At 40.8% G+C, this 27110-nt stretch overlaps 2 protein-coding genes across 4 annotated transcripts in view; one reads left to right on the top strand and one right to left on the bottom strand.

Moving 5' to 3' along the window:
• The window catches only part of CEP89 (centrosomal protein 89), a 98364-nt gene extending 83171 nt beyond the window's left edge, over positions 1 to 15193 (bottom strand). Inside the window, exons 1-5 of one of the 2 annotated variants that reach the window (XM_026652755.1) lie at positions 15066 to 15193; positions 12870 to 12976; positions 9510 to 9668; positions 8452 to 8653; positions 1290 to 1395 (exon numbers count right to left, since the gene is read on the bottom strand). In XM_026652755.1, coding sequence (XP_026508540.1) covers positions 1290 to 1395; positions 8452 to 8653; positions 9510 to 9668; positions 12870 to 12976; positions 15066 to 15104 — 613 coding nt within the window. In that variant the 5' untranslated portion in view covers positions 15105 to 15193. The remainder of the gene's footprint in view (positions 1 to 1289; positions 1396 to 8451; positions 8654 to 9509; positions 9669 to 12869; positions 12977 to 15065) is intronic. The other variant, XM_026652756.1, reaches the window with a different exon arrangement.
• Positions 15194 to 15413: 220 nt separating this feature from the next.
• On the top strand, positions 15414 to 23604 carry FAAP24 (FA core complex associated protein 24). 2 transcript variants are annotated; one of them, XM_024219374.2, is made up of 5 exons: positions 15414 to 15558; positions 16638 to 16781; positions 20002 to 20141; positions 20618 to 20770; positions 22885 to 23604. In XM_024219374.2, exons 2-5 carry the CDS (start codon positions 16670 to 16672, stop codon positions 23131 to 23133), a joined length of 654 nt encoding a protein of 217 aa, XP_024075142.1. In that variant the 5' UTR covers positions 15414 to 15558; positions 16638 to 16669; the 3' UTR covers positions 23134 to 23604. The 2 variants fall into 2 exon arrangements, with proteins under 2 accessions (XP_024075142.1, XP_024075143.1); XM_024219375.3 differs by lacking the exon at positions 15414 to 15558 and having other exon boundaries at positions 16670 to 16781; positions 20063 to 20141.
• Positions 23605 to 27110: the final 3506 nt, after the last annotated feature.

Below are 27110 nucleotides of genomic sequence, written 5' to 3' on the forward strand. Positions count from 1 at the left end.
TTTGAAGAAGTACTTCCTTATGGGGTTTTTTTTTTTTAAACTTGCCGCCTATTAATTTCCTCAGGTGACCCCTAGTTCTTGTGATAGGTGAAGTGGTAAATAACACTTCCCTATTCACTTTCTCCACACCATTCATGATTTTATAGACCTCTATCATATCCCTGCTTAGTCATCTATTTTGTAAAATGAACAGTCCCAATCTTTTTAATCTCTACTCAGAGCTGTTCCACACCTGTAATCATTTTTGTTGTAATTCTCTGCACCTTTTCCAATTCTAATATATCTTTTTTGAGATGAGGCGACCAGAATTGCACACAATATTCAAGGTGTTGGATTTATATAGTGGCATTATGATATTTTCTGTCTTATCATCAAGCCCTTTCCTAATGGCTCCTAATGTTGTTAGCTTTTTTGACTGCTCCTGCACATTGAGCAGATGTTTTCAGAGAACTATCCACCATGACTCCAAGATTTCTTTCTTGAGTGGTAATAACTAATTTAGATCCCATCATTTTGTATGTACAGTTGGGACTATATTTACTTTGCATTTATCAACACCGAATTTTATCTGCCATTTTGTCACCCAGTTTAGCAAGATCCCTTTGTAACGTCGCAGTCAGTTTTGGACTTCAATATTGTGAATAATTTTGTATTGTCCTCAAATTTTGCCACCTCACTGTTCACCCTTTTTTCCAGATCATTTATGAATAGACTGAACAGCACAAGTCCCAGTACAGATCCTTGGGGGACCCCACTACTTACCTCTCTCCATTGTGAAAAATGACCATTTATTCCTACCCCTTGTTTCCTATCTTTTTACCAGTTACTGAGCCATGAGAGGACCTTCCCTCTTATCACGACTGCTAAATTTGTTTCAGAGCCTTTGATGAGGGACTTTGTCTCAAAGACTTTCTGAATGTCCAAGTACACTATATTGACTGGATCACCCTGGTCCATCTTTGCTGACTGTCCAAAGAATTCTAATAGATTGGTGAGGCATGATTGCCCTTTACAAAAGAGCTATTGACTCTTCCCCAACACACTGTGTTTATCAATGTGTTTGATAATTTTGTTCTTTACTATAGTTTAAACAATTTGCCTGGCATGGAAGTTAGGCCTGTAATTGCCAGGAACACCTCTGGGGACTTTTTTAAAATAGGCATTACATTAGCTATCCTCCAGTCATCTGGTACTGAGGCTGATTTAAGCAATAGGTTGCATACCACAGTTAGTAGTTACCCTGGGAGGTTAAAAAGTAAAAAAATCACTTTAAAAGTATGTTTGTTTACCTTCCACTTGTATATTTGACTGGTCTACTAAAATCGGAAATGCAGCTTCATGGGATGAAATTTCATTCTCATCAAGATCAACACTAGAAGATACTGGAAGCTTTACCTGGATGAAAATATCACAGAGAAGTAACCGTATTATAGAAATTCAGAGAACATCTTAAAAACAATCCATGCACATTTGCAGGCACACAAGTGCATGCAACACATTTATAGCATTAATGCTCAAACCAGTCCTTAGAATGATCGTTGCAAGGAAATGTCTTAAGTTCATATTTTCCACTTTTTTTTCCTTTAGATTTACATCCATGAAAATCTTAACAGTAATTAACAGTAGATAAAGAATTATGGTATTTTCTTAGCTCACAGCAAGGTAATGGTCCCTCTATTTTGCCCAGTTAAGTCTGTAAAAGCACCTTACCTTTCACTTGTTACATACAGTATCTAAACTCACTGATTATACATAAAACATGTATACAATATATCTCATCTGTTCAATAAAATTACTATGTGCATATTTAGGGAATCAAGAATATAATATACCTTAAGATTGTATTGTCTGAGCTGTTTTACCTGTCAAGTACATACCAGCATCCCATACACTTCTCTCTCCCTTTCTCTTTTCTTTTCCTCTGCCCTTTCACTGACTACCCTCTCTCTGCTTCACCTAAGGGTATTTTTTGCTTCCTTTCACAGACATAGCATTTTGCTGCTTCTCATCTACTCTGTTACTTTTCTTTCTGTCTGTTAAATTATTAATATCATTTGGGCACAAAGCTCCAAATTGCACTTTACGTGTGCCCTAGAAGTGTTACACTGCTCTCTCGCTCTCTCTCATAGGCAGACAATCCAAATCCACGACATGGAAAAATCTACTGGAATCAAAGATGCGGGGTCTTTCTGATAACTGCTGTATGATTCAAAATCTCTCAGTCTCTAGGCATGTTGTCACGGATCCACAGGATCTGGTGAATGCCCAGCTTGTAACCAGTCCCTTGGGAGTGATACCTTTAGTGTGCCAGGCCCTGAGAACCCACATGGTTCTGCACAGGCAGGCTCCTAACCTCCAAGACTGGGCCTTTAGGCACCAGCAAACCCTGTCTTTCTCCATGGCTCCCTGCAGCAGATCCAACCAAGCCAGACTCCCATGGGAGGCTTGTACTGTACCCCTTCAGCTCCCAGTATTTCCAGAGACAGCAGGCAGCAAACAGAATCTGAAAGTCCTTAGGTTAGCAAAGACAGGCAAAGGTTAGCCATAGTCCATTCCAGCCAAGTTGTGATGGACTCCATCTCTGTCCCTGTCTCTATCTTTCTCACCCCAGGTGAGAGCAGCCAACCCTTTATCCCTTGGCTGGTCACCTCCCAGTCATCTGTTATCCAGACAGGACCACACACAGTTCACAACCCCCACCTGGCAGCGCTTCCTCCTGTTGAGTGTAGATCATTCACTTTCTGGACCCTCTGTTGATCTGGGTTGATTTCAACCAGTTCCTTAACAACCCAGTCATTTCACCCCAACAAGGAAGTGACACATACACCTCATATCTCCTGTGCTATTCCAGGAACAGTGTTAATCCTTTTGCCCCTCACTGGGTGGGAATGCAAAATACAGAGGGAAACTGAGGCACATATAGGACTCAAACATATTACAAAAAATTTCCACTTCCTCACATAGGCATCTATCTGCTCATCACTGTGATATTGGAGCAATAGCTAAGCTTTCAATATTTGTAAAAGTGATATTTCTTGTACTTCTAGTTTAAAAAATAATCTTTATAACATACAGTAAATCAGTAATAGTTGGACACTTGAGTCTTCAACCCGAGGCTGAAACAATAACCCCAAAGAGATTTTGATTCTGAGAACTATGCATCCCACACACAAACTATTGGATATGGATCTTGCTACAATTACTCATCACCTCAAGATTAGATTATTCTAATGTACTGTCCATGGGGCTACACTTTAAGGTATTTGGAAACAAGTTGGTATGGCACATAGTTGTCTGTACATTAAGTGGTGCTACAGGCACTGAGAACATTATACTAACAGTCTGAGATCTGTACTGGCTTCCAACTAGTTTCCAGGTAGAATTTGAAGTGTTCTGTCACTTGTAAAACGCTCAATGGTTTGGGCCCAGACTACCAGAGGGACTACCTTGTACCTCCAGGTAATACTGAAGCACACTGTGATCATCTGCAAAGACACTCAATCTAACAGCTCCATGTCTATGATGGCCCTTTGACTCTAACTCGCCTCCCACCTACTCTGACAAAGGCCAGATTATTTGGCCTTCAGGGCCTGCTGCAGACACTCATCTATTTTCCCAGGCTTTTCAGGGAGGAGTGGGTTGAAGTATGCGGTTGGGAATGGTTGAGTGCAAATTATTATTTAGTGGTGGTGGTTGCATTAAGACTTAACTTATTAAATGAGCTAAGTGTGGTATTAAAATGTGCTATATCATTAAGTGACTTTGGGTGACGGAGGTTTTGGTTTTATTTATCCTTTTATTTGTATATGTGCATAGAGCTTGGAAGGATGCTCTTAATATATCTTAGTAAATAATAAGCAAATAGGTACTATGTTCACTCAGTTGGACAAGTTAAAGAAGTGGGGTATGCTATTTCTAACCATTATGTAGGTTTGTGATGTGCAATTTTGCCAATATGCTGTTTTGTAGATTTTAACTATCTTTGTGCATCAATAAAAAGCAGGTAGGTCAACTTTCATGCCAACCAGCCATCACAGTTGGCATGAAAGTTGACCTACCTTCCAGGAAATATATTTCAAATAAATGTAAAAATATTGAAAACTACTTTGAAACTGCAATTCTTTTATTTTAAACTTGATTTCGCCCTATATTTTGTCATAATAAAACATGAAATATAGAAACAGCTCCACCTTATGGCCACGATTATATCTGTTATCTTTTTGTAACTGAAGTAAGGCCAGTGAATGTATCCTTTGGTGCAGGAGTCAAGACTTTCTTGAATTAAGAAATATACATAAAATGATGTCAACATTTACATAAAGCAAAGGTGATGGAACTGATTCCTATTTCTGTTATACCATTGTCATTCAGGATTAATTCCACTTACATCAATGGGGACGGACTAATGTAAAACAGGTCTGAAAGCAGAATCAGGAAATGGGGTCTAATGTGTAAATCAAACAAGTTTTCCAATTAAATTGAAGATTTTTTTTTACATTTGTTGGTGAATGAGAAACTCCTTCTATAGCAGGTATCTGTAACTTTTCCAGCTGAACATATATATTTTCAATTCCTAACGTGTCTGAGCACAAAAGAGCCACTTGGTTGCTAGAGATGACATAGTAATAATATTCAATGCATACATTGTTTTAAATTTACTAGAAATTCAGGCAATTCTAATACATTAGGAACAAAATGTATTGTTTAGCTTATATTTTGATTAATAAAAGTAGCAGTTTTGTTGTTACGGGTCATTACGCTCCCTGAAATGCCTTTATATGCAAGATAATAAGTTATTTCCTATTATGTCTTGAGAAAATATTGCAAGAAACAGAATTATTTTTTTCCAAGATGGAATGACTCCAAATCCAATCAGGCAAGGAACAAGTTAACAGCCTGAGGTGGAGGAAATGAAAGAGGGGCCTTCCTCACACCAAAGAAACTGCCAGGGCTTCCAGTTATGAAGGGTGGATCCTCCAGCTGGGGCTCATTAGAACAGGAAGAAATAAATAGAAGGCATTAGTAAATGGACTTATTCCTTTCTAGGAAGAAAAAGAGGTTGAGGAGGCTCCTGGACTGGACCAAAACTCTCATGGAAAATCATCTGTACAGAAAATCTTGATCCCAGGAGAAAGCTGTGTTTTGCTGTAGGGAAAACAGTGAGTGGGAAACTGTTTTGTTCTTTTATTTTGGATCTGGCTAAGGGAAGGCTTGACAGATACCTTTACTCTTGATTAGGGCTGAGAATTCCCAGTTGTGGGTATATGGTGTCCTTAAAAGAGTAGGATGCTTTATTTTTTCTGCTGGTTAATAAAGGCTCTATGAAGCTATTTGATTTAATGTAACTTGGAAACAATCACAGGTCCTCAGTGGGTATTTACTATTTGGGGACCTGAATGGCTAAAACTATGCTACCAACCCTTACTGTCCCTCCAAATATAGGCAGGCCCATAAAAATAAGCATCATCAATGGGGTAGGGGGAGGTGATTGAGGTTGACAAAACGCAGAGGCTGAAACGGGCTGGGCAAGGAGACTGACTAGGAGATGGAGAGAGACTCAAAGCCAGATGGCTGGAGAGGAAGGGAGCACTGAGATTGAATGAGGAGCTGAGGGGACTCGGGAGGCTGGGAACAGCTGGACAAAGAGACTGGGCCTAGGAAGCAGTATGGGGGGATTCAAACAGATCTGATGAGGAGCAAGGGTTGGGGAGAGAACTGAGACTGGCCGGGCAAAGAAACTGGGACAAGGGAGCGAGGTGCAGGACAGAGACTGAGATTTGAATGAGAAGTCCAGAGAGGGGGCAGATTACTGGAGGCCAGAAAGATGGGACAAAACAGATTGGATGAGGAGCTGGGATGAGGGGGAGTCAAGGGGTGTGTGTGTGTGGTGAGGGTGGGGGAGACTGGGAATGGTGAGGGAGCATCAAAGGGGAATCTGGGAGTGGAAAGGTGATAGGAATGGTTTAGATAGAAGGGGTCAAGTTTGTAGGGTAGCAGGGACAGACAGAAGGGTCTGTGGTCACTTGAGCCCACTCCCCTTCAGAGCCTGCAATGGAATCCAAGATTTCAGAGTCTCATCATTCCTATGCTTTCAGCAAACATCTCTGAAATCCAATGGCAAAGTGTATCACGTCCCCCTCTATTACTGGTCCACAGAGAGGATGACCTCTTATTATTGCTATTAGTTACTCTGTTAGTTCAAATCATAGAGGTCTGTGAGGTGGGCTAAATGATGCAACCCTGCTGATAAACCATGTGGGTGTCAATATGATGCCATTTGGGTATCAATATGATGTGATTTCCGTGTGTGTTTCTTTTTTAAAAACCTAGTTTTTGTATAATTTCTTATGTTGAAAGAATGTGATTGAAATTGCTAAGTTAAGACCTAAAGTTAAGAAATGCCAGAATTAGGGGTTACCAGTGCAACCTTAATTTGGCCTTGTCTGTACACATTATGATACAGTCTTTAATGACATAATCACATAATACTATTTTCTCCACTGGACCCTTGCCTCTGGCAGTCCACAAGCTAGACCTGCTTTGCAGATGAATCAAGGTAATGTCGCTGACTGTAAGATCCCTGCCTCATTTGTTGCACAAGTAGGAAAGGAGGCAGGGGAATGCAGGAAGAATAAGGATGGTCTCGTGGTTAAGGCAGCTGAATGCTGGGCCAGAGAACTCAAGTCTATCCCTGCCTCTGCCATAGAATTCCTGTGTGATGCCAGGCAAGTCATACTAACCAATTTTTTCACAGCTGGTCATTAATTGTGTGTTTCTCATTTTCTGGGTATCTCCCTTGATAGCCTGAAGTTTGGTTTGCAGAAGTGCTGAGTGCTCACAGCGGCAACTGAAGTCAATGGGAGCTGTATTTTAAACATACAAAGTACTATATAATGCTAAGATCTCTGAAAAATTAGGTCCTAGACATCGAAAATTGGACACTGAAAATTAGTGGATGCTTTTGACCTTAATCTCTTTGTGCCTCAGCCCTTTATCTGTAAAATGGGGATAATATTACTCCTTCACATCACAGGGGTGTTGTGAAGATAAATTAATGTTTGAGAAGCACTTGGATATAGTGATGAGCGCCATAGAAAAGCCCATAAGGAAACTAATAATTCAGCACAAGATTTGAATAGCACAGCAGTTCTCAAACTGTGGATCGGGACCCCAAAGTGGGTCGCAACCTTGTTTTAATGGGGTCGTCAGACTTGCTGGGGCCTGGGGCTGAAGCCAAAGCCTGAGAGCTTCAGCCCTAGGTGGCAGGGCTAGGTTACAGCCCCCACCCGCTCAGGGCTGAAGCCCTCAGGGGGGCAGGGCTCGGGCTTTGGCTTCGACCCCCCCCGCCCGGAGTGGAAGGGCTCGGGCTTTGGTCCCCTTCCCGGGGTCGTGTAGTAATTTTTTTTGTTGTTGTCAGAAAGGGGTCGCGGTGAAATGAAGTTTGAGAAACCCTGGAATACAATATAGTAAACAGGGCCCAAGACTACACATTGAACAATGAAAATAAAACAAAACAGTAAATAGCTGCTCATTAAATGATCACTGTTCATTCTGTGCCTCAAATGAGGTAAAGGTCCTGTGGAAAAGAGAGTATGTAATGTAATTAAAAACTGTATCATCATGCACACAAAGCAGATGAATTCAGATTGCACAGGCAACCTTAATTCTGGCAATTCCTAGCTTCTGAGTGGTTGATTTTGCACCAGTGATGTTCTTTTAATGTAGTTGTTTGTGTGTGTGTGTTTATATGTATACAAATCATTATTCCAATTTCTGGAAGTTATAAAGTGTTTATAATTCACATGACTTGAGCTCTCCACGCCATTCCTCTCCACAGTCTAAAGTGTAGGTTTCATACTCAGTGTATTGAACACCTTTATAAGCCAGCAGTGAAACTCTGGGGACAAATTTTCAATAAGAGCTTCTAATCTTACCAGTGCAAACAACTCAGGGTACAAACGACACCGTTTAAATTACTATCTGATGTGTGCCCACAAACATTTGCAGCTGTATATCACGTTAACAGATACCTATAAACTATCATTTGCGCCTGCAAAATTGCAGGTGTAAAATAAGGTTGGACTGCAGCCTCTGTGGAAAATGTTGCTTCCAAAATGTGGACTGAGGGTTGCATGCTTTCCTCAGCCAATTATGCATCCTCATTAAATGTAAAATAAGGTGCCAAAATACCACATTTGTTTCCTGGCAACTTCTAAATCATTCTGATAAGAGAAACCCCAAAATCACCAGAAATGTGGGTGACTGTGAATGTTTGAATGAAACTAACTTGGAGAACTCCAATCAGAGGTAAGTGAAGCATGAGGCAAGAATGAAAAATGCAAACTGGAAACAATGTGTATGAATAGTAGAAAAAGGTGTAATAACCCTTTTTCAGACATTCAGATTCTTACATTTTGTATTAAAATGTGCAAAAGAAACTAAGTGACCAACCTTTTTATTTTTATAGGGAACAGCATAAATAGCATCATTGCTGAAGCTTTCCTCTCTTTTCTCTGTACCCTGATAGTTGTGCTCTGGCTCTTTTTCTGTCTCTGAAAGATATGTGTCCATGTCCTCATCTTCACAAGGATTGCCTGACACTTCCAGCGACTGCACAGGAGATCTTTCACTATCATCATGCTTCCAATTGGGCCTGCAAATGGAGAACACTTTAAAATACAAAGTTGTTCTTTTCCAAAGAACAAAGGCTAGTAAAGCTAAAAGGGTCACACTGAACATATATGCAACAGCAGATGCCCAAAAAAGACAATTAAATTTCTTTAACAGCAAACACAATGGTCCAGAATTTCAGCTGTTCACACTCTTGTTTATGCTAGTGAAACTGGATACACCTTTAACCCGATATAATGTGACCAGATATAACACGAATTCAGATATAACGCGGTAAAGCAGTGCTCCGGGGGGCCAGGACTGTGCACTCCGGCGGATCAAAGCAAGTTCGATATAACGCGGTTTCACCTGTAACGCGGTAAGATTTTTTGGCTCCCGAGGACAGCGTTATATTGGGGTAGAGGTGTATTTGCATCCCCCGCCTCTGATAGTTAGACACATGAAACTGTGTATTTTTATGGGACTGCCAGATTGGGGACAGAGAAAGAGAGGTCTACCATTTCTACATATGGAGTAGTCTGTGGAGAATATAGTATGGGTCAAGGGAACTACCTTATGTGCAACTCAGATGATTCCCTAAGAATAATTGTGCAAATGGGAGTGAGTTGGCAAACATTCATATGCACATTTTTACTGGTATGCCTTGCTGCACTATTCAGTCTTTCCCCTCTGGAGTCTGTGGTTATAACACTGCCATACATGAAACGGAAAATGGGGGAAAGGGAATGGGTGGGCACTCTGGACTCAATCTAGGACCTTGAAGGGAAAAGATAAGTTTAAATGAGTAACTTAAGTGCTAGGGATTATTATGAGTACCACCATATCACTTTCAGATTTTATTTCCAATGTGAGGTGCTAAAACAGGAAGTGTACATTACCCCAGTTTGAGCTCAGTGACTGTGGCATAGGGCTCAATAAAACACTCTTGTTCTAAACAGCTGGTATCACTTTCAGAAAATGATCGTTGACGAGGCTGGGGAATAGCAACGGTACGCCCAGTTAAAGTTGTCACTAGAATAGCTGCTGCTAGGGCAGATCTAGAAGAAAGGAAAATAAAACAGTGAAATAAAACACACTGTGATGTATTCTCTATGGCTCAAAACTTGTATCTGTACCTTTTGTGAAGTACCTTCACTAATTAGGCAATAGCACAAAGTTTAAGATTTAACAATCATATAATAAAAAAATCTTAAAATACTAAGGGAACTGATTTAAACCACCAACCCACAAAGATAGTTAAGGCATAAACTCAGCTATAACTAGGCACTGCAGAATTCTGTGAAAAATGTGTTCCATATCCCACTTTTCTACATCACATGCACAGAAATCTCAGTTACTTTCATGGAGTTGCACATAAGAAACGAAGGGCAGAATCTGCCTCAAGCATTCCACAGTACCCATTATCATCCCCAGGTGATGTGTTGTAAGGAGTGCCCCAGGTCCTGCCATGTAGTTGGTGGGCCTATATTCCCTACTCTGCTTCTGCTGTTGACTTTGAGGCTGGCAACTAATGCTGTAGGATTGTGAACTGGGATAAGGGAGAGGGAGTGTATTTTGGGGGGATGGAGTTGAAGGGTGAGGAGAGGAAGGATGAGGAAGGTGGAGAGGAAAAACAATGGAATCGGAGTAAAAAAGGTGAAATAAAATCACAAGAAAAGAGAGAACTTGAGGGCCAAAGAGAAGGTAGAATGAACTGGAGTTGACTGAGGACATACTAGACCAGAGGTCGGCAACCTCTGGCATGCGGCTCGCCAGGGTAAGCACCCTGGTGGGCTGGGCCAGTTTGTTTACCTGCCGCGTTGGCAGGTTCGGCTGATCGCGGCTCCCACTGGCCACGGTTCGCCGTCCCAGGCTAACGGGGGCGGTGGGAAGCGGCGCGGGCGAGGGATGTGCTGGCCGCGGCTTCCCGTCGCCTCCATTGGTCTGGGACGGCGAACCACGGCCAGTGGGAGCCGCGATCGGCCGAACCTGCCGATGCGGCAGGTAAACAAACTGGTCCAGCCTGCCAGGGTACTTACCCTGGCGAGCCGCGTGCCAGAGGTTGCCGACCCCTGTACTAGACACAGGAGGGAAACAGATGGGGACTGACACAGAAAGAAGACTGAAGAACAACTACCAGGAGTGAAGGAAAATGTAGAGAAAGGAGAGAAAGTGGACTACAGTAGGGGACTAAAAATGGAAAGGAACAGAAAAATAACTTCTTATAACATTTATATGGTACCATGGGTCTGCATTGCTAACTCAAAGGATGTTTTATTCATTTTCTTATTTTCACACCTATTTTAGGAGCACCTGTTGAAGGGGTGATTTTTTTTTAATTACATAATTCTTTAATAAACTGTAAAGTTTTTTTTCCTTTAGTGTGGGGATATTAATGCATTCTTCACTTGAGGAGACCAGTACTTCTAAAACTAGTCCTGACAGCACCTAAGTATAGTGAAGTAGGAAAGCTCTTTTTTTTTTTTTTTTTTTTTTTTAATTGTTTTCCTTCAAACCAGCTTTTTGGTGTTAATTCAGTCATACAACATTTTTTTCTTTTAGATTTTAATTTGGTTTCTAAATTCTGATTTAACTGAGGTTGCATTTTTTTGCAGTTACTTTAACAATAATCTTTTTAAAAATAATCTTATTCCACTCCTTATGACAAATTCCTCTCCCCAAATAAAAACCTACTACTTGATCATATACCTCTCATTTCAATCAGTGCTTGTAGTTTAAAGAAAACTTCTAGATATGTCAAATTTTGAAAGCAGTTATAAAAACCCTATGAACTTGTCTCATGACTTCTTTTTTTTTTTTTAAATCTGCCATTTTAAAATATTGTACTATTATACTGAAAACTCCAGTAACAAAATAATCATAGCTGTTTACTAGACAGAAACTACTTTATTTTAGTGATGAAGCAAAGACATATAGTAATAAGTGTTTCATAATCTGGGCACTCTTGGTAATAATTAATAAACCATAAAAGTGGTTTTACCTGGGTTAGCCAGGTAATAAAAAGATTTTATAATTAAACTTAATTTTTCAATCAATTACTCATCCAAACACAGCACAAATGTAAGCAACTTATTTGAAATTTATGAAGTTGTGACTGCTTATGCTTGGCATGAACTTGGCCTAAAACAAAACAAAAAAATCAGGCTATTTAATCAATCTGCCTGTGTAAAAGGCAAGGTTCAAGGTTTATTTAACATTAAATGGCCTGATCCTGCAAACATACATATGAGTAGCCCCTATGAACTCAACTCAACTTTTTTTGTGTACACATGTTCACAGGGTCAGGCTGCCTACCTGTCTGCATGTGATGAACTGCAGGACTGGGGCCTTCTTTTGTACTGGTGCTCTTATTTAGAGCCTGATAATGCAGTCACTCTGTAAGTAAACTAATGGGAATTTTGCCTGTGTGGAGGCAGCAGCATCACATTCTTAAACTTAAAGCTGCTGGGTCAGGGACCTTTGTCTACATTTAGAATGCTTGATATGCTGCTGGCCTTCATTAAATATTGAATATCCAGATCCTCAGTTTTCATGAAACAGATTTTTTGTATTGCTAGACTAACTACAAGAAAATGGAAACTCAAACAACCTCCACTTAATGTTGCTGTACTCGAATAACACATTAATTAACTTTTGTCAAAACATAAAACAAATGTCTTTTGGAATTGTCAAGAAATTACAGTGCTTCTCACACCTGTATTTAATCCTTGATTATAGGAATTAAGAGGAATTATGTTTGCCAGAAACTGGGAATGAGCAACAGGGGATGGATCACTTGATGATTACCTGTTCTGTTCATTCCTTCTGGGGCACCTGGCACTGGCCACCATCGGAAGACAGGATACTGGGATAGATGGACTTTTGGTCTGACCCAGTAGGGCCGTTCTTATAACAAGCTCCACTTAGACAAAAAATAGTCCAAAATAGACTTTCTGCATGTAACAATTCCTAGTAATTTCAATTGGAGTTACATGTACATAAAGGCTACAGGATATGGCCTTGGCATTATTCTGGTATTAAGAATGCTTGGGGGAAGGGGAGAATAATATAGATCTTAGTAGTACAAACAAATTGTCCTATACAGAAAATATATTCCGCTTGAGAAAAGGGTTACATAAAAGAGCTACAGTATAGATATGCAATTATTCTAATCATGCAGTTCTACTACACTGATTATTGTAATTCCACTGTAACTAATGATACTTAAGAGAGGAAAAAGAAGTAACTTTAAAACCTACCTGGGCCTTTCTGGAGAAGGGTTTGGACTACGAGGGGGAGGGGTGCGGGGAACTGCAGGTTTAGGAGCTATGGTAGCAGCAGGGACCAGGCCATGAGCTATATGTTTCTAGACAATTTAAAATAAAGTTAGTTGGCAATGATCTGAAGGATAACAACACAAAACTGAACATGTACACTTACTATACAAAATAACACAAAAGGGGAGAACACTTACATGCAAATTAATGTCCATAGATGATTTCAAGAGATTCTAAATATGATTTTTAAATTATATTAATAATTGTTACTACTAGGCAACAGTTTGTGATTCATTCAAATCCCACAAGTGTATTTCTCCCATTACTCCCAAGTCACAAAAGTAAGGTTCTAAACTGCACACTTGCTACCACCACTACTTTTTGTGCATGTGTAGGGGTAGTGGTGCCAAAAGAGAACGTGTTTCTTCCAAAAATTTTAAACTCTGCCTCCCCAACATTACCACAACGTGATCCTTCCTCTAGTGAAGATGACTATATAGAGGCCACTAGTTGAAGGGTCTATCAGTACTACCTCTTCAGTTAGTCACAAGGGATCACCAGACAGAGCAACATGAGGAGATGGGGAAAGAAATTAAAATTAAACCAGTCAAAGTTTAGTTTGAATGGGGGGGAAATGTTATGAAGTAGCGCCTAAGACTTGCGTAATGCTTAGTACTTGTTGAGTAGAGCTAGCACTAGTGACTCTTTTGCAAGGGAGTTTGCTGTACCAGGGCCCAACCCTTTGGGCAAATTTCACTACTTTGGGGAGTACACGGGGGTATGTATTTAAGATTTCAGCTGAAGGGAATTTGTTCTGATCCTTAAATGTCCTTTTATTATCTTGGTGTGGGAGTAAACTGACAGCTATACAAATTGGGAAGGAATTTTGCCTTTTCAGGCAATTGTACTAATTTACTAGCTCCTGAGTTGGTGCAATATAGAAACTCTCTCCTTCACTGAATAATCAAGTAGAGGTCACTGCTTCCAGATCCTGGATTTAATAGCCAATGTTCTGAATTGACATGACTCATCCTATTTTTTTTTTTTAAGTGAAACATTTAATGGTCTGGTAATTAGTACAGAGGTCTTCCTATTATTATTAAGAGGCAACAGTACCAGTGTGAATAGCAAGCTAGTACTCCACCCAGAGCAGCAAGAAAGCAACAAAAAGCTGAACGATTCGGGTTTTTTTTATTCTCATAATGAAAAAAATAAATTTTAATGTGCATTCTAAATGTTCTCTGAAACCCAAGAATGCAGGTGTCCGAATCAGTTTTAAAAAAAAAGTTGTTTGCTGTTTTTTTGTGAATTCAAGCAGTCTTTGCAATCTAAATTTCTATTATCAACTCAGCTGCTGAAACAGCACAAGCTAGGTGAGTACACATGTGTTTCCTGGACAAGTCTAGGCAGCATGACAAGTCTATAGGCATCACTACATTGTACAAGTGGTTATTGCCCCAGCCTGCATTGGTATCCCCACTTCTCTCCTGCCCCAAAGGTGAATGATAGGTTGGGATTGGCCGTGGGGTACCCAGAGTGGCATTTGGGGGGGTGGGAGCAGGAGAGAGAAGGGGTAGTTAAAGAACTGAGTGAAGAGGGAGTGGGCCTTATTTACTCTCTCCTCCAAGATGCCAAACCACTCCTGTGCAGAACGCCCCCTGATCATCCAGTGCACCCTGGGGCGAGTCTTCTGGTTTTGAACATTGAACAAACCACCCAACCCTCAATTTCAACGTCAGGTTAGCGCCAGGCATGATGAGATTTACGTTGCCTCGCGGGGGGGAGGGAGGGAGAGCAGCTGATCTGCAGGGTTTAGACGGTTCCCCTTTTCACAGGAGATACTAGAGACAAGCGAAAATGCTGCTGAACTTTTCACTCAGAAAAGGGATAACGACGGTTTGCCCAGGCCTCTCCTACGTGGGACTATGGCCACCCTCATGTAACGGGATTCGCGTTTGGTGTCACGGGCCTGGGAAGTGCTTCACGTTCAGCACGGTCTCTGCAGAAGGGGCAGGTCCAGCCTCTGGGGACACCTGGGCCAGGCTAAAGCCGGACTGTACGTAGCTCGGCCGCCTCTTGCTCAGCACTGCGGGGGGCGTCCACCCGCGCACCGGCCACGCCCCCCGGGGTCCCCTCCGTTGGATTGTGACCCCCTCGGACTTGCGGGATAATACTCACAAAGGGGCCCGTCCGGCCTCTCCTGAAACTAAGCGCCATAAGCGCAGGCTGAGGAGGGGAGACTAGAGCCAGACTGGGACCAGCCCCGCTACCACGGCCATCTCCACTCACAGAAGCTGTCCCTTCACAACCGGCTTTACAACAACAGCGTGCCTGATTGGAGAAAGGGAAAGCCGCAGCCAATCAGCGCTGGCCTTACTTATCCTTCCGCTCCCCTTAGCAACCCTCAGCCGTTACTGATGTCTACCTTCCCGCCCCGCGTTTGCTATTGGCGATTCTCGACTCCCATTGGTGGTTGCCTGTGTCAATCATCTTCGACATTTGGCGCGGGTGAAGCAGGCGCTCTGGTTTGGTTTGCTGGCTGCAGCGTAAGCAGAGGACGGTGGTTCTGGCGGCACGGGACGGCGAGGCCGGCCGTTCTGAGAAGCTAAGCAGCTGCGGGGGCTTCGAAAGCGGATCTCCCACGGAGGGGTGATAATCCCACGGCGCTCCTGTAAGCGACTGCGCTTTAGCCCCAGCGTCGTGACCAGCCGGCCCCCTTAAACCTCCCTGATGGTTCGCGCTGGGGCGTGTGCTGCTGCCCTCTCCTATCTGATGGGGCGGACTGAGCCCGGGGCCCCTGTGCACTATCCAGCCCCTGCCCTGCCGCACGGCTGAGGCCATGATTCCTCACGGCAGCAGGTGCAGAGCGCTGTGGGCGTCAGTACAAGCCTTCACCTTACTGAGGCACAGACACTCCCAGTTAGGGTGACCAGATGTCCCGATTTTATAGGGACAGTCCCAATATTTGGGGCTTTTTCTTATATAGGCTCCTATTTCCCCCCCACCCCCGTCCCGATTTTTCACCCTTGCTGTCTGGTCACCCTACTCCCAGTGTGAACTACTGCTAGGCACTCGGGAAGGGTCCTGCAATGTATGTGCTGTGGATGTCTCTCTCTGCGAGACTGGTTGTCTTCTCTGGCACAGCTGCAAGTCCCAACATCACTGACTCATGGGATATTTGGTGCTTTTTCTTAGTCTTGTTGCTTGGAGTCATGTGATTACAGAGCAACCTAAGTATGTTGCTAGCCCTCATGGTTGCAGCTTGGAAAGGTGAGGTGAGCCCTAAAGGCTCAAAACTAGAGGACAAAATTAAAAAAATATAGTTTACGCTAATCTCATTTCTGAGAGCCTGACTCTGGATTTTTGACCACTTGGCGTTGGCAAATATTTCTTCAGTGACCTTTCTATTAAAAATACAAAAAAACTTTTAGAGACAACTGAAGGAATTGGAAGAGCTTTTGAAGGCTGATAGATGAAATTGTGGGGCTGAACTTTAAATTTGGGGTTTTTTTTTTTCAATTGATGGCAGAGCTGGGAACAGAACCTACCTCTCCTGATTTCTAGGCCTGTGTTTGAACCACAAAAATATCCTTCCTCTCCTGTTTTCTTATTTTAACCAACTAATATAGTGCATTTTGAAGGACTGGCTAGAACCTGTTGTAGATGATTGCAGCCAGACTAGACTGTTGGATGGATTTTGAGGCTGGGTGGTAAGGGATGAAATAACATTTTTCACATTCCCCTGTTTAGCTGCTGGTAAATAACATGTAAAAGGAGTTTAAATGACAGCAAAAGAAACCACTCCTGATGAAGCAGGAGCTGTTAGTGTCCCTTACGGACATGTGATTGGAAATGAGAAATGGAGAGGGTCACAGATAGCTCAAGGATTACAAGGTAAGCATGTAAATAGAGCACAAAAATATATAAACTAGTCTACATGTAGAGTAACTCTTTTCAAAGTGGTTTTAATACTGATTCCAGCTAATCAAGCAATCAGCTTTGTCTTATATAGAATTTTAAAAATAAAGTAAACTGCAATTGTACTGGCTTAAAAGTTCCCATTTGTCCATCATAACATTGTTTTCCATATCCTAGCTTCAGTCCAGTCACGCTCACTCTCTGTGCAATACAAATGAGAAGCTGCCAGTAACGTGTATTAGAATTCTATTCTTTACAAACATAGGCCCAAGTCCTGCAAAAGGATCCATGAGGGTAGACCCCATTGAAGTCCCTGGGCTCTACCTGGGTATAGAGACCACATTAGTGTGTCTAGGTTCAGGATCAAGTCATATTTAGGAGATACTTTTAGAATCACATAGAAGTTAGTGGAAAGTCATAACAAAATGCTTGTTTTTTGTTCAAAATGTGCTTTACTGAAGAGAGCCCCCATTCTTTGACTATATATTTTCAAAGTTAACACGAGTAATGCCAGCCTCCCATTCCCCTCTGACTCTTTCTCCTCACAATGCAAACATACTTCAGTCTTTCCCATCTTAAAACTGCCCTTGACTCCACGTGCTTCTCCATCTATCACCCCTTCTCCCTTTTATCTCTAAGCTCATTGAATGGAGCTCTTTACAGTTGCTGTTTGAAGCTTCTCTTCTCCAGTTCTATCCTGGACCCTCTCCGCTCTGGTTTCTGCCCCTTGCACTCAACTGAAACCCCTTTTTTTCCAAACTCTCTAATTACCTCTTCTTAGCCAAATCACAGAACCAGTACTGCATCCTCATCCCCCTTGGCTTGTCAGCTACCTCCAACACTGTAGACTGTGCTGTTTTTTAAATATGTCCTCTCTTGGCTTCCGTGACTCTGTCCTCTCCTGGTTCTTCTACTTTTATAATCACTCCTTCAGATGATCTTTCTCTTCCCCTCCATCCCCACCAGCTTTCTGTGGGGGTTTCACAGGGCTCCGTCCTTGGTCCCCTTCTTTTCTCCTTCTCCACCTTATCTCTGGGTAGTCTCACCCACAAACACAAACTACCATCTCTATGCTGACAACTCACAGATACACTTCTACTTCAGATTTTTCTTCTCTGTCCAAACTAAAAACTCTGCTTGACTCTCTGATATCTTGCAGATGTCTAGTCATTGACTGAGCTCAACCTGGCTAAAGCTAAGCTCCGCATGCATACATCTCCTTGCTACCTCATTTATTGATCACTGTGGACAACACTACCATCCTGCCTGTCACTCAGATCCATGTCCTGGGTGTCCTTTTCGACTCGGACCTCTCTAGGTCCTCAAATTCAGATTATCGTAACATGTTGCTGGGGATACCCAGAGCTGTGAGGCACTGTGTTTTCTCTGCCTCACCAAGAGTGAGCTTTGCTGTAGATTAGATTGTCAGCTCTTTGCAACACCAGCCTGTCTTCCTTACCAGCATATTCCTCGAGACTCTACCAGTCTTAACCCTTGCCTAGCAGGTAACAATCACTGAATTCCAGCCCCTGAGCTCCTCAGAGATGTCACTCTGCAAGGCACAGCACTTATCACTATACATTTGCAGAAGATATTAAGTTCTCTGCTCTTTTAAAGAGTCAGTACATTACAGCTTATTAACTTAACTGGGGTTAACACACCCTTCCCTTCAAACACTGCACTGAGTTGGTTTATAATAAAAAATAAAACAGGTTTATTAATGAAAGGACATAAGTTAAGTGATACCAGGTAGAAGGAATAAAGATAGAATTGGTTACAGAAGCAAAAGTAAAAATACACTTTCTCATGGTTAAAACCTACCTTAACAAGTTACAGTCTGTTCAAGGTAGCTTCTTCACCCATCTTCCTTTCCTCTCAATAGCTGGCTAATTCTTAACTAGGATCCTTGCAGGGTCCAAGGTGTTGGTTTTCCTTGTCTGCTTAGGTGAAAGATAACTTAAGGACATACGAAAAGTCTTTTTTGTATCTTAAAGTCATCTTTTGTTTCTAGAGTCAAATTGAGCCCTTGGGGTTCAGTCTCTGGCCTTTTCTGCTCCTTATTCATCTTGACGCTATGCTTTCCTTTGTTCTAGTTCTTTCCCAAAATAAACAAAATAATAAAACTGTAACCTTTCTTTGACTGTTCCCAGCCTTTTCACTTAAAAATCACTTAAAACTATTTTACCAGTGCCACTGTAAAATGCTACAGGTTTCTGCCTCCCTTTCCTTGGCTCTCAGATCAGCTTTTCTGGCTCGTTGGTGTGCTTTCCATTTTTGGTGGTCACAGTCATCCACATAACTAAAACTGCCATCCAAGCTCTCACATCTTGTGTCTTGATTACTGCAGCATCCTGCTCTCTGGCCTTGAGAAGTGCAGTCTTGCCCTCTGATATCCATTCAGAATGCTGCTGCAAAATCATTTTCCTAGCCTGTCATTTTGACTGTGTCACTGCTCTTTGCATCCCTCCTATCTCCACCTTACCTATCATATCTCACTATCAATATGTCCTTTCCTGCCCCCAGTCAGCCCATGATGCCAGCCACTTGTTAAAATTTCAAACAAGCACCTTTGTGCTATTTCTCATGCTGCCCCTCATGCTCTGGTAATTATCTGCAAAACCACTTCATTGTGTTCCTTCAAATCTCTCCTTAGAACTTTCCTTTGCTGTGATGCCTACACAAAAATCATGGCAGTTAGATTGCTGGTGTGCTGAGAGCACTGCCTATCATGCTGACCAAGATTCTCTCACTGTTTCCTTGTACTCTCCTGTCTGTAGCCATCTCTCGGGTTTTATATTGGGTTGTATGCTTTTTGGGGCAGGGTCTTTTTTTTTTTTTTTTTTTTGTTCTGTTTGTACAGTGCCTAGCACAGTGTGGTTCTAGTCCATGACTAGGGTTCCTAGGCTCTACAGTAATGCAAATAACAAATTTTTGCAGGATTGGGGCCTCCGTTTTTTAAGGGAAACAGTTTGACACCAATTTTCAAAATATGTAGTCAGAAGAGAATGAAGACTTTTGTAAGGCATGCAATATAAAGTCAAACAAGCTTTCTGAAGTCAGTGGGACTTAACCACATGCATAAGTATTTGCAAGACTGGAGCATGAAGTTCCTGTATTTTAATAAAAAATATCTGTCAAGGCAATATAAGACTAGGTTTTATTGTTACAATTTTCTTTTTACAATCTTATTTTTAAGGGAAAATTAAGCTAATTCTTGAAGATGGCTTAGGACTTGTGGATTTTCATCTTTCAAACAGATTTTGCATTTTGTATATTTCGGAAGCAGATTTGGTGGCAGGAAGTAGCTTCAAAAGACGTCTTGTTCGGTTTAGAAATGTAAGTCACACACACAGGTTTTTTTTTTTTTAAAGGCGGGAGAAGGAAAAGCTCCCATTAGAAAACCTGTGGTTATTATCCATTAATAGAAGAATCCACATTAATAATGAATTCAATTCATTATCCTAAACTTCAAAAATGGAAAACATTCTAATAATCAGATTTTGATTAATATTTTGTATCCTATTGGACTTAAATTCAGTAAAAAAAGTTTTCCATCTGAAAACTGACTTAAACATCCACTAAATCTGTTTAAGCACTCTTGTTTTCTAGAATTTCAAATAAAGTATTGCAGCAAATCCTGTGGGTCATTGACTCCTTTTTAGGCTGGTGAAAAAAGGGGTTTGATGTACATTTCCCTCTCCACCTTCTTCAATATTGACTCCCTGATGAGCAGAGCTGTTGCTTAACCATTTGGAGAAGTATCGCTAGATGTAAGACTTGTTTCCCCTCACTGTTGTTTTTCTTTATCAAAGGCCAGCAGTCTTCATGGGATTGTGATAGTTGAAAAAACCCAGATAAGTGATCAATACTTTCCAGCAGTGCAGAAGTTTATTGTGCTAGAACTTGGAATGACATTGCTTCCGGTGGCCAATCAGGGAGAAGCATCTCAACTTATTATTCAGCTAGTAAGTACTAGTGTCTGTGTCAGTGAGCAGACATCGATTAAGCCTGAAAATGTGTTGCTTTTTTCATGTCTCAGCAACTTGTATTCAAAGTTAAGAGTTACACATGATCCTCTCCTGTATTTTCAACTCTGCTTTGCGCATTGACTGTGGAATAGAGGTCACTCAAAAATAACATATCGCTCCCTCCTTGTCACTCCTACCACCTGTCACTTTAAGAAGCAAGGGGCCAAACTTGGGGGAAACTGAATTTGGATTCCCCATGTGGGCATGCATTGAGGTGCCATTAGAATATGCCAGCAAGCTTTCTTCACTGAACTTCTTTGACCAGTATGTGCATGTTTAGGGCTTTGAGGTCTTCTCAGCCTAGGAGTACTATACCTGTCTTTATATTTGTTGTCTCTAAGATTTGGTACTCTCACTGCTATATTTCCACCTGCTCAATTGCTCATTTATTTGTTGTCTGACGTACTGGGAAACAGCAGATGGTGGGATCAGAGTGCTAATTCGTATTAGGAAACAAATAGATTTTTCTCTGAGACTTGGCAGGCCTTCATCTAAACTAATGGGAAATATATGTTTAACCAATCATTTTGGTAAGGCAATCAAAGGCACTTCATTGTGAGGAAATCAGCTGAGAAATCTGACGTGCTGGTAATAAAGGTCAGGTAAGACAAAGCTCTGCTTTGAGTTACTTCAGAGCAGAGCCCAAAAAATGAAAGCCTCAATAGAGAAAATACAACACTGACCTGATGTAAGTAAAATTTAGTTTTACTATGAAAACTGACTGCTCCCAGTGTGTTTTCAGGGTCACATTTGCTTCCCTTTGTGTCTGAAATAATCTTTTATACTGGTTTTTGCTCCTTCTAATATTTCAAAGCCAATGTATTGGAGAGAGTAAGCTGGATTCTGTTCCTTCTTGTGCACCATCAACAGAAACATGTACTAATCTTGAATTACAGAACAATCAGTTACCCTTGTGAAAACCAACTGAAGACCATGGAGTTTGCACAGTTATCAATGAGAAATCTGAAGACAATAAAGTTACACAGGTGTAGTGAGGATGTTGTTTGGCTTTAGAACCTTTATTAAAAGTGCTGAATGAAATGAAAAGAACATGTCGGACCTCAGGTTGTGCTTACAGGGCTGACGTTATAAAACTTTTTTTTTTTTTTTTTTTGTAAACTTGAACAGTTAATTGGGAAATCTTGGGACTACATTAAATATGAAACCCCAAAATGCCACTTTTGTGTCCTTCTTAAGAGAAGGACTGCATTTTAATCAACATGAACTGATGACTGATCAGCACTCAAAATAGATTTTAAACAATTATGTTGCATATTTGCTTTGAGTGTCCTACTGAGGCATAGTCCAGTGACATTCCTCTTTTTTTTTTCTTAATTCATGCAAAACTTCATACATCCTGTCTATAGCAGATGAAGCCTTTGAATAGTTAAACCAACAAATAATACACGATCTGCCCTCAAACTCTCAACACTGCATACCTTGTAAAATCAACTATATACCTAAATTTTGACTTCTTAGTCTTTTGCAGACTGACCACTTAAAAATCTATTGCTTGGAGTGTGAGGGGAGGGCAGCCCAAAGTTTGTATTTTTCAGTCCAGGACTGTGGTGTTGTCTGCAGCATCAGTGTCAGTGACTTTTTCTGTTCTTGTTCCATCCTTCCCCCATGACTATAGAAGTAAGAATGGATGAGTATGAAGAAGGTGACTAGTCTCCTAGTTGCTACAGTAATGCAAATAACGAAGTTGAGACCTATGCTTTGAGACTGGCTGCCAGGTGTCACTACCCTCCTCTGGTCTGCCCTGTTTTTTGTCCTCCTGTACCTGTTATCTTAGCCCAGCCAGTAGACTGTATAACTCCACTTTTCTTCCCTTAATATTTCTCATGGCTCTGTCTTTCTCAGCTAAGTTCTAGCATTTACACTTACAGTTACATTACATGTTACTCTGGAAAAGTGCATATTAACTGGTAAATGGATGGAAGTGATTATAGAGTTTCCTTTTTAACCTAAATGAAATTCTCTAAGAAAAACAGAAACCAGGGCTCCGCTAAATAAATGGAGCTCAGCTTCTACTTTTCTTTTTGTTTCAGGTCCATGAGCAAAGTAAGGATCACACTAGTAACCCCTTTCTTCATAAAAAATGTTCCCAGCTAGTGGAGGCATCAATACTTCGGACAGTCCAGCAGATTCCAGGAGTTGGGAAAACAAAAGCTCTGCTTCTACTACAGCAATTTGTAAGCATCCACCAGCTTTGCAATGCATCTGTCCAGGACCTCGAGCTAGTAGTAGGACAAACAATAGCACAACAAATTCATGCTTTCTTTACACAGACAAAGTGACATTCGCTCATTAATATCTCAGACAAACATGAGGGTTTTCTCCTTTGGAAGTGGAGAGTAATCTTTGAGTCCTATTCTAGGTGGAATTGATTTATATTTTTAAAGAACAATTCAAGGATGGACTCCATTTCCACTTAGTGTCTATGCTGAAGGCATCCTTGTCACGCCCAATCAGCAACTAAAAAGAGATGAGCAGGGATCTTGAGATTTCAGCCCTCTACTTATGTTACAGCTTCACACACACAACATATTCTGTCTTCTCCCCACCCCCAAACTCTGCTTGCATTGCCAAATCTTCAGCAGACATACGTGGATGTAGCTGCATTTAAACCATGTTGTGATCTGGCCCCTTATATTTCATGTTCTGAGTGCAGTTTCATGGTGGTTGTCAGGGAATTATTTGAGTTTCTCATTGTGCATGAACACTTGAGTTGTGTGCTATTCCCTTGTGTCTGCGCTGTTGTTTTTTTTTTCTTTTCTATAAACCTCATTTAGGGCCCAGTCCTACAGCCCTTGGTCATGCCATTTTGTTCGGTTCACTTTAATGGAACTAGCATGAGTATGAGCTGCAGTACTGAACCTATGCTTTTATTACTTTGGAGGCTGCTTTGAGCAGTTCAGCTGCAGTTTCTTAGGCTTTAAATTTCCATGGTCATTTGAATAGAGCCCTTTTCTAATAACCTGCCAGATATTATCATACTACTTCCTCCTTATTGCAAGATGTCCAATATACTAGGATGTTTGTTCATACCTTTTAGTTTTCTGGATTAAGATAACTATAATGCTTTATCGGCATGCCAACATCATCCGCCACAGAATATAAAATTTCACAGTCCAACTTCCTTTCCCCTTTACCAGCCCTTCTGAAATAGTTTCCTATAAAGGAAAGGGTTGCTGTGCATTCCTGGCTACCTTGGACTTAATTGTCAATGGAGGTTCCCTGTCCTTCCATTTCTTTTAGAGCAAAATTGTCTCTTGCCCCAGACACCAGTTATGAAGTCTGTCTAAGGTGGGCTACTTGCATTGCAGGTCTGTGTAGGGGGAAAGTAGCCTTTGCAGGGTTGCTGCTCCCCCCTCTCATGCAGGTGGGTGGAGAGTGGCAAGGAAGGAGCAGGGAATGGACCCCTTCACACCCACCCAAGGCACCATCTAGTATAGAGGGAAAGCAATTACTGGTATGGACTCCTTACTAGTGGATGAGAGTAACTTTCATTCTAGCCCTAAATGTTCAAATTATTGAATGGCAATGATTCCTGGAACTATGGAACAAGCTATTGCACTTCTGGGGCTTGCTTCTGCGAGTTTAAATCTCATGTAAATACACGTTCATTGTCCCTTCTCTCACTTCTTCCCACATACACACTTTCCTTAAGTAGACTGTGGGGCTATAAAACCTTTCTGTTGTACGCTGTGATGTGTGTATTGCTTGGCAATCTTTTATCTACTGGTACTGCAGGACAAGCACTTTTTAAATATTTCAAACGGCTGGCTGTTCAGTAGATTAAATAAATCAAGAAGGTAGGTAATTAGAGCAGTGACTATTAGTGCTAATGGGCTGAGCTGCTAATCTATTATAAAACTTGTATTTCCAACATTTGGTAACAGCCATAGACATTCCTTGTGAGTGATCCTTGTAAGGATCTTAGCCCCAAAGTAATCTTTAAACATATGTTGGACACAGTTTTTGTGTTGCACAAACAGAACTTTATTTTTCAAATGCAATTTGCTGTGGAATTGGTAAGGTAAACCCTAATGATTTTGGTCACTTAAAAATCAACTATCTGAGATAAGCTATAATGAGTCTCCTATGAGTTGCCAGAAAATATTGTAAAAGTTATGAAAAATGAGTTGGTATTTGAGGGGAGAAGGGTGTCTGATATTTAGCCATGGAGTGAAAGTATATTTGAGGTCCAAATTATGGGTCAAAAATTTGATGAAAACAATTTTCAAAAAGACTGGTTTGGGTTTTTTGTTTTGTTTACCCTGGTAATAGGCTTAAATTATAAAAGACAAAGTAAGCCCAAAAGAGGGAAATATTTATGTGAGCACTATCTTGTCAGGCTGAGGGTTATTGCTGTATCCTCCTACAACAGAGTATATTGAATTCTACTGCATGGAATGTCAGACCTAAACAATTTGTATTATATCACCCCTTAGTGACTGTAGCCTGCATAAATATAAAAGCTCTATTACCTGTGTCCATTGGAAATCTTTTGCCATCTTCTGGCAGTCTAGGAAAGACTCAATCTAATTCAAAGTAGAGAAAGTGAACATCTTACGGAATAAGTGATTTGCAGCACTTATAAAATTAAAATGAATAAAACTGAAGATGACAAACCTTTACAAAATAACTCAAGACTCTGAAAATTTTTTAGAATACTTTATCTTGTAACGATACTAGTTTTATAGGGTTAGTTCAATATTGCACAATGAAAGTCTAACTTGAGAAAGTTGTCTGCTAATTCAATGTTATCCTTTATGAAGAAACTATATGAACATGAGTCTGCTAGCACATAGCTTCAAAACGAAGTCAACAGTGAAACTTTTGTAAGTTATACTGTTTCATCCAATCTGTAAAGAATGAAAAAAGCCACTACTAAATGGCAGCATGATTTTTATTCTTAAATAAGCTTTTAAATTTAACATATTTACATCTATCATATAACACAAAACCAAACACAAGTGAAAGATTATACCCACAGTGTCTCAAAATGTGCATGGTACACACTTTTTTCCATTATTGTTTAGTGTTTTGAGTATCAAACAGCATATATCTACTCTGTAGATAGCATCTTAATCTAACACTACAGTGTTAGCAACTTTAAAACAATCAGAAAATATATAAACAAATCCTCTCTCATAAGGAAATTAACACACAGTTACACTTTAGATGGCTTCCCAATTTGCTTTTTTAGTTCAATATGGATTGTAAATTCTTTGAAGCACAGCCCTTGTTCTCATATGTCCATAAAGCACCTAGCTCTCATTTGGCACTATATAATAAATAATGATTTATGGCTGAGTGACTTAAAGACCATTTTAAAATTACACACTTTTAAAGTGTCGTCATAAATTGTATATTTTGACTCGATTATTTTAGCTGTAAAAGTGTGAGATTATACACAACTTTCACTCATTTTAACAAGGCTAATAATACAAAAAGTTTGTACTTAGCGAGTTAAATAATTTCAAGTTGGGAGCAAATCTTGTTTCTAATTAATTTAACAAGACATTAAAAGTGAATCTTGATTTTTTTTTTTAATTAGTGTTGTCCAACTCTTTTGTAGCTGAAATGTGATCTCCTTTTGATAGTTAAGCTATTGCAATTATTCTTTTCCTACAGTGAAATTCACACTAATGTAGAAGGAAAACACTCAAGAGGGCTCAAAGTGCGAGCTACATGGTACATAGGCCTTGTATTGTTCCTTTGCACAGTACCTAAGTGAATAATAGTTCTATCATAACAAACTTGTCTGTTCTGGTCATTTGTTCTTTAGTTAGCCTTAGTTTAAACTGATGCTTAGCAATTTTAACTTTTATATTTAAAAAAATCCTTCATTTTATGTCCAGTACTACCCTATATACAGTATCATATGTAATAAATAACCGTCAGCTAAAGTGTGCATAGAAATGAACGAAAACACCCCCATACTGAAATTCCAAAAGAGTCCAGTTTCAGCTAAAGTAAGGTTTGTTTGTTTTTTTACAAATGATTCCCCGATACTAGAGTTACCATCCGTCCGGGTTTCCCCGGACATGTCCAGCTTTTTCAGCTTTAAATGGCCGTCCGGGGGGGATTTCTAATAAAGTAGAAATGTCCAGGATTTCCCCCTTCCCCTCATGCAGAGTGCGGCGCGGCTGATTGGACGGCTGGGCCTGATTGAAAGCCGCTCGCAGCCACTGGGGCCTCTAGCAGCCAGAGTCCCTCCTGCTCCCTCCTCCCCCGCAGAGCAGCGCGGCAGTGTTTGGCTCCACGT

This window comes from Terrapene carolina, unplaced genomic scaffold (genome assembly GCF_002925995.2).
Source record: "Terrapene carolina triunguis isolate 2854851 unplaced genomic scaffold, T_m_triunguis-2.0 Scaffold130, whole genome shotgun sequence".
In the NCBI taxonomy this organism is placed as follows: Eukaryota; Metazoa; Chordata; order Testudines; family Emydidae; genus Terrapene; species Terrapene triunguis.